Source organism: Meleagris gallopavo, chromosome 16, assembly GCF_905368555.1.
Source record: "Meleagris gallopavo chromosome 16, MGAL_WU_HG_1.1, whole genome shotgun sequence".
NCBI lineage: Eukaryota > Metazoa > Chordata > Aves > Galliformes > Phasianidae > Meleagris > Meleagris gallopavo.
Window position 1 is genome coordinate 3,491,164 of NC_139419.1, and position 16,739 is coordinate 3,507,902.

The following is a 16,739-nucleotide window of genomic DNA, read 5'->3' on the forward strand; positions in this document are numbered from 1 at the left end:
CGGAGAGCCGGCCCCCTCCTCTTCTATCGTCTGTAGAGAGCAGAACCTGTCTTGAAATACACCCCCCCACACCCCGTCCTGATAGTTCCGTACATGTCCACACCGCCCATGTGGCTGCGCCGCAGAGGCTGCTGCCCCGCTTAGGTGTAGGTGGGGGGAAGGGGGGGGCGGGAGGTGCGGCTGCAGCGCGGAGCGGAGCGGTGCGGGGGAAGCGGGGGGAGCGTGAGGCGGCTGCCGGGGGAGGGGGACGGCAGGACTGGGGCTGAGGGAGGTGAGAAAAGTTCAGTCCGCCTTTAGGAGACGGGGGGAGCGCCGGCGGGGGGGTTCGTTGGCTCAACTTCAAGCTGAGGTGCTTTGTTTTTAACTTGCGTTCATCCCGGGCGTCCGCCCGGCAGAGCTACCCGTATCCTTTCTGTTTGGTGTGTGTGGGGGGGAGGGGATCTCCCACGAAACTTTTCCCTTTACGGAAGGCGGGACTGGAACAATACCCGATGCATTGTTTGAACGCGAAGACCTTCGGCGCTTCTTTTTTTTCCCCTTTGGATGCGCTCCCATCGCCGCCGCCGCGGTGGTAGCGCGTTGCTTTCGTGTTTACAGCCGCTGCGAGGAAAGAGCCGCCCGGCGGAGCGAGCACAGCCGACAGCCAGAGCAGCCGGGCGGATTTCACCTTGTTGCTGTTTGTTTCGGGAGATGTCGCTCCCCCCCGCCCCGGAGGCCGCCCAGCTGCGGGTTGGCTCCGCTGCTGCGTCCGTAGCCGGGCAGAAGCAGAACGCGTTACGTGCGAGAGGTGATTGATTTTCTTGTTGTGTTTTTTTTTTTTTTTTTTTTTTTTTTTTTTTTTTTTGGTCGCGGTCGCACTGCGAAGAGGAGGAAACCGGCGCCAATCTTGGAGGAGGAGGGAAATACGACCGGCTGAGCTTTTCCCTACCTCGGGCTGAACGTGAGTTCAGGTGACGCCGCCGCCGGCCTGCGGCTGTTTCACGGCACGGCCGGCTGCAATCAGTGCCGGAGCCGCTCGCTTTACCTCACGAGGACCCTTCAGCCCCTTCTATTGACGGGAGAGATTTGTATCCAGAGGAAAATCGGATTAATATAAACTATGCGGAGCTTGGCGGGGATATCTGGAGACTAACCTGTCTGCATGGCTAATCTTGAAATTGTCTGAAATAAATCCTCGGCGCAAGGAAGGGCGAGATACTTTCAATTAGTATTTTTTTTTTTTCCCGTTGGTGCTTTTCTTCCCACCCCTTTACACGAGTTTAACCCTTCCGCTCCGAGGTTTTTATGGGAGAATGGGACACATGCCGGAAGATTCCCTACGTTTGATGAATATCACAGGGGTAACAGTTGCCGTCATCCTTGCGGTATGAAAGGTGCTGTGGGGATGTGTGCTGCTGGCTGAGATGGATCCATCCTTCTGTGTTGCTGTTAGCAATGTGCCGAAGGATCCGGATTTACTGAAGTACTGACGCCAATAAACTTACTCCTTCCCCATTGAAGGCATCGGATGTGACAGCACAGAGAAACATGTGTTTCACATTTCTGACTGGTTGTTTTGGTGCAGTCAATACTTCCACAAGAAACATTGACTTCGTGGGTAATTATAATACGGTGAGGCACACAGAGTGCTGCTTTCGGGCTGCATGCAAAGTGAGCACAAATCAAAGAGTCCTCGGTTCCTGTGAAGTGGGGCTTTCTGTTCCCCCAAAACTCCGGGGCAAAGGCAGCTGGCGATGTTCCCAGCCCACCAAAGAGAGCCTGGCCTCGGGGTGCAGAGTGAGCGATGACCAAAGCGCTGTCAGGAGTGGCAGGCAGTCGGATCGGATAGGGATCAGTGAGGCAATGATGGTTGGAAGGAAGCTGGATCGTGAAATTATTGCCCGGAGGAATAGCAGGCGAGACGAAATGATGATGAAGTTAAACTTCTGTTTCTTCTTCTGTCGACGATGGTGGGCGTTTCTGTTGCTACAGCTCCACATGTTGCAAGCGCTGGCACAAGGTAAGACTAGAGACATTTTTGTTTATAGAAATGTTGCATCTGCCTTCCAAGAGGAAGGCAGTTTTACTCGGGTAAAGATATACCATTTCACTTTGTTCCTGTCAGAGGGAAACTGCAGAATTTGCAGTGAGTTGATTTCATGCAGGAACGGTCATTCATTATGCACAATTCTTTCTTGATGGAGCAGGGATTTGCAGACTGTATCTTGCATGCTTCCTTTTCTCATCCTCCTATCCTTCCCCTATCCCCATCTCCCACAAAGAATCAATGGCTTATCAGGACCGAATCTACGCTTGTATTTACTTCAGTCTGTCTGTGTGTTTCTGTGTTTTTTTTGTCTCAGGCAGCAGAAGAGTTAACTGCTGGTTGTGTGTGTTTAAAAACACTGCACTGAGATAAGTTATTAGGAGAAGGGGACTCATAAATCCGCCTACTAGAACTAAATCAGGCATGTAAAAGGAATTCTTTAAGCATATGAGTGCTATTCTATGTGAACCTTGGTTCAAGCATTGTTCGTTTCTTTTGGATTGCCAAGTAACATTTACCCGAGACAAAAACTGCAATTGATTCGTATCTGAGCATTTCCACATCAGAGATCCTTGCAGTCAAATGAGTCACTTGTAAACGCAGGGTCAGAGTCGACCAATAGGCGTTAAATATCAAGTGTCCGTCACTGTGCATGTAAATTCCCTTCTCAAGAAATAGAAAATTGTCAAACGAAGCTTAATTCTTAATAATCCTTTGACAGAGCAAGCGATAAATGGCAGGCAGGAGCATTACAGTTGGCTGCTGTAACGTGCTGAACAAACGCAGCTTTCACTTTCTTTGCTGGGCTGAGTTTTATTGCAGTGTGCATTGTCTGAGTGGAGTGGTGTGTCGTACAACGCAGGGCTGTGTCGTGTGGGACGAGGAGTTGGTTATTGCAGCGGAAGTTAATACTCCATGTAGGGGAATGGTCTTTGTTTTTTAGTTCTTTGTTGTCGGGTGTTTCATAGGGAACAATGATGCATTCAGCTTTAATAGCTGGATGGGCTCCTGAGTTGAGGGTTACAGAGCCAAGTCTGCAGTAGTTTGCCTGCTCAGGGTTTATTGCTGCACCTTTGAAAAGTTTGGAGCCTCAGGATACAGAAGAATTTTAATCCAGTGTTTAAAAATGGACTCCACCCTCAGAAACCTTTTTCAGCGCTTTGTTTATGCTGTCATTCCAATTCCCAAAGTGCTTATGCAGAGGCCTGCAAGCCCTAACAGGATATTGTTATTCTGAAACAAGGCATACCTGAAATAATTCTCCCCTCAAATTACAATTCATGTAACTTTTTTTTTTTTTTTTTTTTTCCCTTTTGGTGGTTGTTGATAGATGCCAGTGTGACGCTTAGGTTTGGAAGACAAGCGCTCATTATTCTTGAAGTATAAATTAAAAATGTAAAGAGTTTTCATTTAAGGCAGTTTTAAGGGCAAGTTATTCAGGAAGCAGTGCAGATGTTGTGTAAAACAGTTTTCTGTGGCAGAGTAGTAATCCAACAATCTAATTGGATCACAAAGTGAGTTGAAACTTTTTTTTGGCACAAACTATGACAAAAATATTCCAATAGAGTATTTCAGATTGCTGAGCACTTGCAGTAGTGTCAGTCCTGTCTCTAGGAGTTACAGGATAAGAAAAGTCCTTAAGAAAAGTCCTAACACCAAGTAGGCTGTACCCATCTGTGACCAAGGGATGGGTGGGATGGGATGTGAAGAGAGTGAGTCGTGTTATTTCTGAGAAATATTGGTGTGGATAAAGGTGTGGAGTTTAGAAAACATTAAACAATGAATGAAGAAAAAAATGAAATACATTGTTCCTCTTAATATAGTGCAAAAAATGCAGGTAGGTCTTCAAAAATTGGTTGACTTACAAACCAATGTGAAGGTCTTAATGCTCAGTGCTTTTCACAAATGTCATGGTTCTCTTTGCTCTCTGAGTTCTAATGGAGTCTGAAACATTCATCATTGCCAAAATTTAGAGAGAAGATGACAATTTCTATAAAAGTCCTTCTTGAAAATAGAAATTCTGGTACAATCTCAAAAACTTCGTATTGGATTGATATGATCATGTGCAGAAAAGAATTCTATGACTCCAATCTTACTGTGTGATAGAGAATATGAATGTTCTAAATATACAGGCCACAGTTATCTGTGATGAGAAACTCATAATACTATGCTGTAACCAGCTAATGTTTCTGCAACAATTACTTAAGCATTAAAGTAATAAGTATACTGAAATACAAGTTCTAAATGCTATGGAAACGTATTAGGTACAGTCATTGAGATTAAGTATGTTGTTCTGTAAAGTGAATGGAAAAAAATATTTTCAACTCCAACAGGTTGTCTGAGTATTCTCTAGACTTGAATGATCATCTGTGTTAAAGCAGATCTAGAGGCAAACAGTAGATGAAATCACTTGTAAATTCATTTTGCACTTAGATTTTCAGCTTCTCCGTCTTCTCTAGTAGTTGTGTTATATAGTTGGTTATAATGACTTATATGATTGCTTCTTCCTTTTCCAAGTAAATTTAATTATTATGAATCATACGTTGGCTTACTGTACTGAATAACAATTTTTTTCCCCAAACCTCACTACAGTTAGTGCAGTCCTTCTGATAGTGGAAGAAGCTGATGGATGACCAATGCTACGGCCTGTTCCATAGCACAGCCCAGAGCTGTGCTCCCACTGCTCTTCTGGTTGCAGGTCTTGCATAGACACCCCTCAGACTGTGTGCGTGTCTCACCCTGCTTACCACACTGGCCCATCTGTGAATGTGAAACGTCAGGAAAATTAGTGTGTAAGAGTCTGAATACTTCAACATATAGAAATAAAGAGATGTCTGTAATCTTCTGCCATGATGCCTCTTTCTACGGCATGTTTGTTAAATTTGAGTGTTAGATGCTAGCTAGCCTTAAGTCATTGTGTGCCATCAAATAGTGGTGAGGTGCTAATTGATAATCACCATAATTATCAAATTAGAATTTGCAGGGTGATGGGAGAAGTGAATCATTTGCACGTGGTAACTGCTGTGCTTGGGAGACCTTTATCCTGCAGTGACCTCCAGCTTAGGGGGCTTTCAGGCCTTTGCATGGTCCTGTTGAGCACACAGAGCTCTTTGCAGATTGGAATATTGGTTACATGTGAGGCTAACAAGCACTGATTGCTACTGCGTCATAAAATGTTCACTGAAATGCTAGACTGTTTGCATGAAAATAGGAAAATTCTGCTTATTTAAAGAGATTGGAAACTGCTGGAAGTTACTCTGCGTGTCTTAATTGATTTAAGTACCTCTCAATGTCTTATTTTGTTGAAGAATAAAAGATATGTAGAAAATATACTCCTTTTGGATTGATGGTTGTAGTTCAGAATGATTTTGAAATAGAAAAAGCCAGTTCATAGCTTTAAGTTTCTCTAACAGGAGATGGTTATCTTCAAATATTAAGAAAGAGAAGCTTGTCTGATTTTTCTTATTTTAATAGCAATGGAAGAATAATCTTTTCATGCCACTTGCTGAAATCTATAATTCAGCATTCTACAAGGACCTGAATGCATATTTAAGGTGGTATTGATATCTGTTATGTTTTGACAGAAGCAGTGATACGGGAGGTAATAGAAAATGCTGCCTGCTTTTTTAATTCAAATATCTGATCTTTTGCTACTTATAAAGGTCTGGAAATGCTTTCAAGAAAATTTCCAACTGCATTTGATGTTCAGAGATGATCAGCTACCTGCATAGAGCAGTGAGGTGTTGGAAGGACCAGAGAGGCAGTTAGATGTGAGTGTGGTATTTGCCATTATGAATTACATGTTGAATGATGCATTTCTAATTCCAAAAGATTATGCTGCTATTTATTGGAAATTCATTTGTGTGTACTGGATTTAGTTGTTCGCTTTCTTTAGAATAACATTTTAAATATGTAATAGTTTTTTTTAGCAGATTAATTATTTGGGTTTGTAATTATAATAATAATAAATGGATTTGAAGGAGGAATTACGATCTCAGACTAAAGAGAAATGGAATGGAGAGAGAAGAATTTTTCTGTAGCAATATCCAACTTTTAACTCTCTCTGCTGTGGTAAATGTGAGTTTGCTTCCTCTGCTTTGGTTGAAAAATTACTTCCTCTCAATATTTCTCAAAGCAAGTTTAAAGAGATACATATCTGTCAACATTTAAAGTGCACAGTTTCAGAGAGTTTCTTGGGAGTGCACTGTTACTGTGCAAATAAGAGAGGCAGCAAGATTGTACACAGGTTGCTCCAAAAGTAACGCCTCCTAATTATTTCCATGGAAACTGCAACATTTTCCAAGAGCACAATAAAGCTATTTGCTAGAGCAAATTCTCATCTACAAAACACTATTTTTCAGTGTAGTCACCACCATTAGCTCTGTGTTTCTGCTACTGATGAACAAAAGCCAGCCTGTCACACCGGTACAAATCAGAGGCAACCTGCTGTGCTGCTGCTGAAAGGCATCACCCACCACCTCACTGTGCTCACGTCCACCATTTGATCTCCATAAACATTCAGCATCAGTGAATGTCAGTGGGTGCAATTTTTCCCACATTTATTTACACACCTTTGCTCCGTCTGCACTTTCATGTCAGCCTCTGCTTTGTCAGACAGCCGCTCTGCTGCCCTCTGTCATGTGGCGACATGCAGCAAAATATTGGCAGGAGGGTTCAGCTTCTACTGCTGTATAACCAACATCCACCTCTGAAGTCATGAGGCAACATAATAAAACAGGAGGCATTACTTTTGGAGCAGCCTTGATATATTCTATCTAGGATCTATTCATGCATCACCAGAAGATACTCAGACCAGGAGTAGTGTGGGTATGGAGGGAGATTGGGGTGGTTTAGTCCCAGAGTTCTGTAGTGTGTCTTTCACATCACTCAAGAAAAAAGAAAGGGAACGGGTGCTCCTGCTCATAGACCTTGGAAGGCTGTTCTGGAAGGCTCTGTTATTTCTGGCTATTTTGAACAACAAAGATAAGTATTGACTAATATTTTGAAGATTATCTGGCTGATTAAACAAACCATAGAAGTTTTAATAAGAAGTCTTATGGTAAATAATTACGAAGCTGTGTGAAGGTCTTGGACTTTTAGATGTCTCAAAGGGGAATTTTTTGTTTTCTGTTCTTAAGGGCACACACCTGCATATCTTGAAAGCACTGTTGATGAAAATAAAATGTTTTCATCCATTTAGCAACTTTGTGTACAGCTTTACCTGAGCATCAGTTCTGAAGGGGCTGCTTTCTTGATTCACCTGGGCCTTTTTGCTGTAATGAGTCTGTGGGCAGACTGAAAGCAATTAGATTCCATGCAGATCAAACCCCTGTTCGTGCTGAGTTCATTGTGGTATGAGTTTTTTTAACTGTATATTCAGAAGCCCTTTGCATATATAAATATCTAATGTATTTAAATACCTTTTAGTGAACAAACTGATGATTTGTTGATCCCTCTGTGGTCTCCAGAATAGTTTTCTTCTTGAAACTGTGTCAACTAGAATAACTTTCACCAAGATTTGCTCAGAGGTGGAAAATGCCAGAACGAAGGTAGCTTTGTATCTTTAATCCACATTCCTCATGCATGAGCATAATGATTAAGTTTGAATTGGTACATAATGTTTTTCTGTCTTACCCTAGTTAGAAGCTAAGAATGCAGCTCACTGATCAGTTTTTCAGTGTTTTGTTTTCTTGACAGTTCTCGGCCCCATCTTTCATTTACTTGAAATGCTTTAAATTAAGCACAAGAAGACTTTTGTATGTTTTAAAGGAAGATAGCTGTTAGCAGCTATGGCATTGCACTGGATTAGACTGCTTATAGTTATTACAGCTGGAAAGCAGGTGGTTCGTGAGTGTTGCTTTCTGCGTGTGAGTGACTACAGAGTATTTTCTAGTGAATAAAGGCTCTTCTCTCCATGTGCCTCAAACAACCTTTCACTCGCCATATAGCTCATGCACAACCAAAATATCACTCCATGAAAGATTTATTTCTGAAGAAGTTGGGGTCCCTGGGTGTTCCTGCCTGTGATGATGTTGGTTGTCCTACCAAGTAGTTCAGACAACTTCATGATTTTTATTCCCTTGGAAAAAAATCTTTTCATATTCATACGTTGTCGACTTAACTCTGTCAAACTGCAGATTTTTTATGGGAAGTGTAGTGCTATCTCAGTTCATTGGTTATGAATAGGTATGAAATACATGCAACGATTTTTTTCCATTTTATTTATTTATTTTGCATCTAAGTAAAACTTTCAGATAACCTGTGGACGTGATCTTTCAAACATCACCTCCCTAGAATGTCCAATGCATTCTGTAGGGATTAGGTCATGTTGCATTTGCAGTTGGAGTTCAAAGGGTTATGTGGCCGAGAAGGTAGGAACCTTTATTTTAGCATACGCGTTGACTTCTTTACTTTTGAACTACTATGACTGCTTTTGTAAGATCTGTGCATTATGCAGATTCTTGGCTTCTAGACGTGCATGTTATTTGTATTAGTATTTCTGATTTACCTGGTCACTTCTTGTTCTGCCATTGCTACTAAAGACAATAAAGCTGTTCCTATGTAGACTACACAATAGCTTGTTGCTAATCATGTGTTTTATCTGTAAAATGTCCAGTGTTACAACTTGCACCTCACCAATATTAAAAATAGGGGCTTTGGAAAGCTAAGCATTTGTAAAGCTAACGTTCAGCTGGTTTTGCTCCCTGAGCTAGCTGAAACTGGGCTCACTCATCTATCAGGGACAGTGCAACAGCAGTGATGGGAATATGTGGCCATGGCATGTGATCCTGGCAGCCATCACTAAGATCAGGGGAAACTGAGAGAGAACTTTCAGGCACAGACAAAATACAAGAGAATTGCACTGCCTAATGAAGGAGCATTTGGAGGGTGGTGCTCCCGGAGAGAAAATAGGAAGGTTAGTACTTTCCTGGGGTGGTTTAGAGGACTTAACTTTGGATTTCTTTTCTGAAAGACACTTTAAGGGAATTCCTCCCTTTGTTAGAAGGAGCCTTATAAAGTAAGTACTAAAGTTAAGCAATGCAAATATTCCTCTTAATCCCCTTATATATAAATTCTTGAGATCTATAAAGTGGAAAATGTTTTTTTTCTTCTGTCTTGTCTACTTAAGTTGCAAATTTCACAGATGCTACTTTTTAACGCTTGTATCTAACATGCAGATTCAGCAGGTAAAAATGATGATAGCGGCTCCAACAGATAAAATAAAGCCTTTAACACTACTTTATGCAAAATGTGGGAGTGGATTGTACAATCTTATGGTATGTCACCACGTTCAGATAAGTTGTGAAGTGTCATTCTTGATAAATGATAAAGCATTTGTGTTTTTTAGGCACATAACTTGAATCTTTCATCCTGTTTTTCGCATTTCCATGCTCTATTGCAGCAGTCTGAGGAGAAAGTTGATTCTGGTAGATAAATCATTATCCCTTAGGTTTCTTTAACCCACTTTATGGTCTTTCAAGCAATAAGCCATATTTTTTTAAAGTAAACTCCTAGTCTAACAAGTTATCTAGAAAATAATTTGTTAGGTATGAAAGTAGAGAGTAATGACACATAACTCCAGGACATGTTGCTAAAGTGGTCCGACATTGATTCCGGGATGAAACCGAGTTTGTAACTCATTACTACACAGAAATCAGAAGATCTGATAGACCCTACTTCCATCCTCAGATTCAGGTTTATCTAGCTGTATATGTTGCGGCTTTGACAAATGCTTTTGGCATTGAGTTCATAGGAAATCTGTTCAGTAGCATTACAGCCTTCTAAGAATGAAATGAAGCTACGATTTGATTATGCCTAACATCTGGACATACAGAAGAAGATGCATTTTATTATACTGTTTGCTCAACCAACATTTTTGTCTAATGCTAAAGTCATTGTTGTCTTTCTTGCACACCAGAGAACATCCTTTATTTCTTATTACTTATTTGTGAGGAAGTGCAGAGGACGTTCATGACTAAGTACTTCTTAAATAACTAGATGGTATGCAGGGATCAGAAATGAAATGTATGGCATTATGGCATATACTGAAAGATCATGTGTTTATTGTAACATGGAACAAATGGAAAGTGATGCGCTGCTGCAGTATTGAAATGGGTAGGAGAAGGGAAGGGAATTATCTAACAATATCTCTAAATACGTGCATTTAAATATATGGATTATTTTGTTTTTAAGTTCTCTTGAATCTGTGCCACTGACATTTGCTGACTGCTTGGGACTGTTTTCTTCCTTCATCATCAAGAAATTGACTGATTCTAACCAATCACACTAATGCTGTTTTGCAAGAGTACCCTTATGCATTTTTCTTTACTGTCCTCACAAGGACAGTATAAATAAGGAGAAACTCTTTCCATCGGTGTCCTTTAAAATCTGCAAGAACTCTTTTTCTGTGATGCATGCAAAAAGCTTTCCAGTTATGTTGTTAACAATGTGATGGAAACTCTGCTGTCCAGGTTGATGAGGACTATCTAATTCTTTGTGTATGTGTGCCCATCTGTTTGTCTCACTGCTGTCCTGTTTTGTCTTCTCTCCTGGAAATAGTGTGCAAGACTCAAGAACTATTCCTCAGAGGTCTGTGTTTTCTGCTCTTTAAAAGAACACTTATTTTATGTAATGACTTCCTGACATTTGTAGACTGAGTGAAAGCGTTTCCTATTCACAGAGCCTAATTGTACTATTGCTAGTTATCTGTACAAATGTCTTACAAGTTTTCTACATTCAAGTTTCTTACAAGTATAATTCTCATCATCTTTATTCTAAATTTAACTATGTCTTCTAATCCCCAAAACTTGAACACCTAGTTAGAGCACATTGCTGTCAATAAAAGTTGTGCTTGGTAAATTTGAAGACGGCAAATCTTATTGTGTTACAGAAATTCAGGTAAGATCTAAAACTTAATTTTGTAATTCTCAAATTCCTAGTGTTGTAATATTAAAAATGAACCAAAAAACTAGTGAAGTAGGTAGTGAGAAAATGTAACATGGCTCTGCATGGACATCCTATTCTCATAAGCAGAGATGAATACCTTTTATCTGTAACAGTGCAGAAGCTTGATGCCTGCAAAATAGCTTTCGCCAACAAACGTTATCACTTTCAGCCTAAATGCTCTTTGACTGAATAGAGATAAAACACTTTTTAAAAAAATTTTAATGCATTTGACATCATTCTGAATACATCTATTTTAATATTTCCTTTCTGAAGGCAATTTCCTCTGTAATTTGACAGTCAGTGAGGAGAGACACAAACACAAGTAAAACAGGCAAACACCACTGTAAAACCAAAAACTGCCAGCAGAGGAAGCTTTTGGCAGATAGAGCTTTTAAAATTATTTCAGATATAATTGTGTCTTCCCTAAGTGGCTGAGACCAAAAGACTACTTGGTGTAGTCATGATAGTCTTTGGTCTAGGTTCTACTCTCGCTGAGGTATAACTGAGTAGGATTGTGTTTTCGTTGTCCTTTAAATTCTTAATTTCATTGTGGTAGTTATTAAATGAAGGATATCCTTTGGAGAGTAAGTAGGAGTTATTTTTCTATCTTAGAAATGGCAAAATACAAAAGCTTTCACCCACTGATAAGTAGAATAACAAAGGCAAGTGATTTATAAGTCTGACTTGGTGGCAGATCAATTAGTAGACAATATTTTACTCTGTCTCATCTTTATCACTGTCAATGTAGTCCTCAGTTGGGGAAGATCCTCTCTGCTGTGGTGTATTCTGATCTTGGCTGGAGTTCCATGTGCAGAAGTTTTGCATCCATCATGGGTGTATGTAGCTGGATGCTAACTGAGCTCCTCTCCATCACTTGGCTGACTCAGGAAGCACAGGAGTAACTGTCAGCTTGTGCTTGTGTAGTCCAGTCAGAAAGACTTATTAGGTTAAGAAATGATCAGTGTATGGGAACTGCTGAATCATGGCCTGAACCACTGATTGATCACCTGGGGAAAGGACCCAGTCAGCCCTGGGAGCACAGGTGAAGGCAATTCTATGTGATCAGAAGGAGTGGAGCCTGGCTGCACTTCTCTTAGACCTCACTTAGTGGCTGACTGCCAGCGGGGAAGGATCTCTGGTTGGTGATCCCTCCCTTGTGGAGTTGTTCCTGCTAGCTGAGATCTCCAGAGATGGGTGAGTGCCTTTCCTTTCCCTTTGTAACACTGTTCCATTCACGCTACTCCCTTTGTTATTAGATCTCCTGTATTGCTATTCCACCGCATTGATCTTTCTGATTGTTACAATCAGTGGTGCATTTTATTATTTAATAGCTGTTCTGATAGTTTATACAAACAAGGTCAATTTGTTTGTATTGTAAATAAAAAATAAAGTGGTAAGTAATCTTGTATTTTCACTCTTCCATGTGTGCAAACGTCTGTTTCCTTACAAGAGCTCTTAGCATTCTAAATAACCTTCTATAAAGCTGCTGAACTTCATAACTACTGATAAGTTCAACCCTTGTGCAAATGTTCATTGCAGTGGAGGGTGAGCTGTCACTTTGTTAGAATTAATGGCAGAGGTACTCATGTTTACTTGAAATTCACTGCAGCATGAAAGTGAATAGGTGTTGGTGCTTTGGTAAACCATGGCACATTGCACATTTTTTGCAACCAATTAGGGAGTGTTGGTATTGGGCTTGTGCAGTGCATCTGGTTGTCACTTACACTTGAATATTGAATTTAATTAACATCCAAATCAGTTGTGTTTACTAGAAGAGTTCTGTTTAAACCATTAACATGTGTCAAAGGCTGTGGGTGTTGCGTCTTGTGAAAAAAAGAAAATGTTTGCTACTGTTTTATTACAAGACAAGATACGGTGCTGTTCCAGGAACATTACTGCCTTGACTGAAAGACCTCCTAAAACCAATATGGGAAATGCCAGGTATGGATTTCCCCTAATTCAGTCAAATCTTACATCCCATGTGAAAGGCAGATTCAATTTCATGCATATTTGCAGCTCTCAGTTACTTTTCCAGATATCCAAGTCTGAGCTGCCTTGAGATTCTGGAAAAGTGGCTACATGCTGAATAAACTGTGTTCATGCTTGGTTGGTCAGATGCTGTGAGGCAAATAAAACACAAGACAGAACTATTCAGAGCTCATGTAGTAGGGCTGCTAGTAGAATGTACTGTGTGCATGAAGAGCTGTCCGTTGTGATTGGTACACTGAAATTTTCAGTCTCCGGTGTGTTTCAGCCCTGTGAAGTTCTCTTATTGTTTCTTGTAAGGATTTCTTCTATTTCGGTTAATTTTGCAGACAGAGTATTACTTCTGCACAGAAAAAGGTTTGAAATTAACATATGAATGTATGATTTCTGATTTATTTAATTGTATTTTCCAAACTAGGATTTAAGTGACTTTGCCCTATTTTGAGTAATCCTTCTTTATCAGGTTGCTTTAACGTATCTGAAAGAATGTTTTGTGTCATTTGGCATTCAGCTGAATAACTGTATTCTTGCAGGTTTTTTTTGGCTATGTGACAGTTCAAAACTATAGCTTTCAGCATGGAGTGTAAGATGGAAAATTTTGTCCTAATAATAATTTCCACCCTCGATTCCTTCTCCCTACTCAGTTGCCTTCACTTGATTATCTAAATTCTGCTGACAGGAGCAACGTGGTGATAAAGAAAGGGGGGAAAAAGAGAAATGGAAATAAGGTGCAGAAATAGTATGAGTAGTGTGCCCATCCTTAACTGAGTCCAACTGACAACGTCTGTTATTGAAAACAGATGTAGTTTGAAGGTCTCCTCCTTTCTTTTGCAAGATTTATTTGTTCCCATTTCATATAAAGTTATCAAAACTCATTTTAAGATCTTGCAATATTTAAGTTGAATCATTAACTTTATGCAATGTTTAAATGTTAAACAGCTCATCCTGCTATGTACAATAAATATGTATTCTCTACACCTTTCAGACTTCTCCAGCAGCTGTATGTATTTTTTTTTTTAACAGTAGTGATAAACTGGAATATATTTTAAGAATTTTAGCTTCACTTTTTGGTCACAGTTGTTGCTATTGTGCAAACATGTTACTCCTTTATAACCTTTTAGTTGTCTGAGACTATGTGAAAATGATACTGAAATAATTATCTAAAGTTGTCACCTTAATAAATCTTAAGATGCTATTTTTAAGCTAAACGACAGACAAAAGGTTGCACTACTTTTGGTTCGGATAGGGACATTAATATCAATATGTTATATGTCCTGTTGTAATCTACTTTAGGGGTATCAAATTAATTTTTGTGATTTAATTATATATGCTGCCGGATTTCACATTTCTAACCAAAACTTGTGTTTTTGCATCAATATAGTTTCATTTTCTACCTTGTATATTGACAAAGAGACTATCTGGAATTGCATGGTCTTAAGTGGAGACTGCAGATCTCATCAATCTGCATTGTGAAACGTAATAACATTGGAGTCAAAACACTTGGGGTTATTCAATTACTAGCTGTGCTTTTCCATAGCTCTGTGTAGTAGTTCTGTCAGAAACAAAGCATTCAGATCTTTCAGATGTATCATTTTTGAAGAACAGCTGGAGGCAACAGGTTTCAAGCTCCGAGTCCTTAATAAAGGGTGAACAATTACCACTATTGGTCATTCATTAAGTGTGCTATTAAATTTGTAGGTAAAAAATGAAGTGCATTAGTACATTTTTGTGTGGCACAAAGGAGGTATTAGATTTTTTTTCCTTATACAGAACATTTCTCCTGTATCTAGGACCTTGTACTATTCTACAGCTAATTACAGCAAATCCTTTTAATAGAGGGAAACTAATGACCGCCAAAACTAATGTCTTAAAATGGAAGGTTAAGGTTTGTATGGCTGGGTTCAACATGAAAACTGATCTAATTTTATAAATAAAATAATGTGTATAAAAATAGTTGATGTAAATTTAGCTAGTATTCAGTAAAGCTTACATACTGAAAAAGATTCTCTGAAGTGGTGATAGTTAATATTTTGAAAGTTTCTATGCCACTTTTATGTTGTTACTATAACATTCCTAATAGTTTTGCTCTATGCATTTAAAAGCTTCAGTTGTGCTGGGACAGTTTGAAAACTTTTCCAGCAGAGTAATTAACAGATGCTGCTGTAGGGGTAACTGATAAGTGTTATTGAAGTTACACGGATTAATCCCAATGAAGTTCTTTAATGTCATTTTGTAAATTGCACTCTTCTTCTTAATGTCAGTCTGATCTAATTTTTTTGCACAGAAGCAAATGTGTTTCTTTTTGTGTGAAAAAGGATGGATGTGCTTCGGCAGGTTTCAGGAATGGAGAAATTGCTCCATCTACTCAGGCTGCTAAGGGGATGTAATGCCCTTCAGAGGCAAAAAGTCAATTGATATGTAAGTCTTTTGTGATATAAATACTTCTCTTTTGGGATATGTAGTTTTTACAGCCACTCACAATAAAGCCAAGGAGTCCTGCATTTTATGTTTGATTTATATATATATATGTATTTTTAAAAAAGATTAACTTGGGCTTTGTGTAAGAGACTTGAGAGAATAAACAGAACTGGGATGTTGAGAAGATCAAAAGCAGGGAAGGAATAATAAATAAAAGTTCTGTCAGAACCAGGGAATGGCAAGGTGTGAGACTGTATCTTCACGTGTATCGTTAAGTAAAAATATGAGTATATTTTGATGAATGTTGCTTACGAGGTACGCAGAACAGTTTGGTGTCTCACAAAGTTAATGTGAGATAGTTGATAAAACTAGATTTTCTTCTTTTCAAATCCAAAGTCTTAAATGTAGTTGATTAGGTATTCTGTTCTTTTTCTCATTGCTTGTTTGTATTTGTACCCAGTAGAAGGATTTCTATAAGCAGAAGGGATGTTCTCTGTGGGAGACAGAAGAGCTGCTGCATAAATGACTTCTTCCTTACTGGAAAATGATGAATCTTTCTGGAGTTCTTAACTATGAATTCCCAATGCTGTCCTTGTGGGCAGAGAGTAGAATAAATATCTCAGGAATTCTAAGTTATAAGAAAAAGAGAGATATAAATTGGAAAAAAAAAAAAAAAAAAAAAGAAAAAAAAAAAGGAAAACTACCAAGGGCTGCTGCAGAGGGTTTTGTAAGAGTCTGTGGGCACTCCAAAGGTGTAATTATGAAGGCTATGCCATTTTCTCTTTCCCACCCTTCAGTGTCTCAGTTTCCAGTTAGTTTAGCCTATATCAAAATGAATATCTAATCTTTGAGTCTGCTTGTAAACCACAAGTGTCTTCTGTCATACGGTTGGTGTTGCACTCAAGTATGGCACGTTCCATCACTCTTTCAAAGGGTATTAATTTAACAGATATCTTGTCCTGGTTACCTTCTGATCTGCGTTAGTTTTAAGAATGGAGGTAGATAAAAGAGTTTTATTTGGTTACTGTCATTAGAGTGGCAGACAAATCCTTTATTGTTTATCTTTTTTTTATGTCCTAATGACTACTTGATCTTCTTGGGTCCTGCTTTTCTTCATTGCATCATCAGAATCGTTTAGTAAGTTCTAGACAAATAACCTCCATAAATTCTTTCAAGTCACAAAAGTCTGCAAGTGTTGGTGAAGGTAATGACATTGCATTGATTTTTTTTTTTTTTTTTTCAAGTATTAAATTGCTCAGGAATACTTTTATAACTAGTTACAATCTTTAAAAACAAAATAATTCTTTTTTTTCCCTCGCAGACACTGACTTAAACAGGGCTGTCAGTTTGAGTTTGGTTTGTA

General features: G+C 39.3%; 1 protein-coding gene across 9 annotated transcripts in view; it reads left to right on the top strand.

Moving 5' to 3' along the window:
- SDK1 (sidekick cell adhesion molecule 1) overlaps positions 1–16,739 on the top strand; it is a 362,240-nt gene continuing 345,501 nt past the window's right edge. For 3 of the 9 annotated variants that reach the window (XM_085237874.1, XM_085237879.1, XM_085237880.1), the window contains exon 1: positions 284–1,999. In XM_085237874.1, coding sequence (XP_085094000.1) covers positions 1,528–1,999 — 472 coding nt within the window. In that variant the 5' untranslated portion in view covers positions 284–1,527. The other 6 variants (XM_085237882.1, XM_085237883.1, XM_085237875.1 and 3 more) reach the window with 5 other exon arrangements.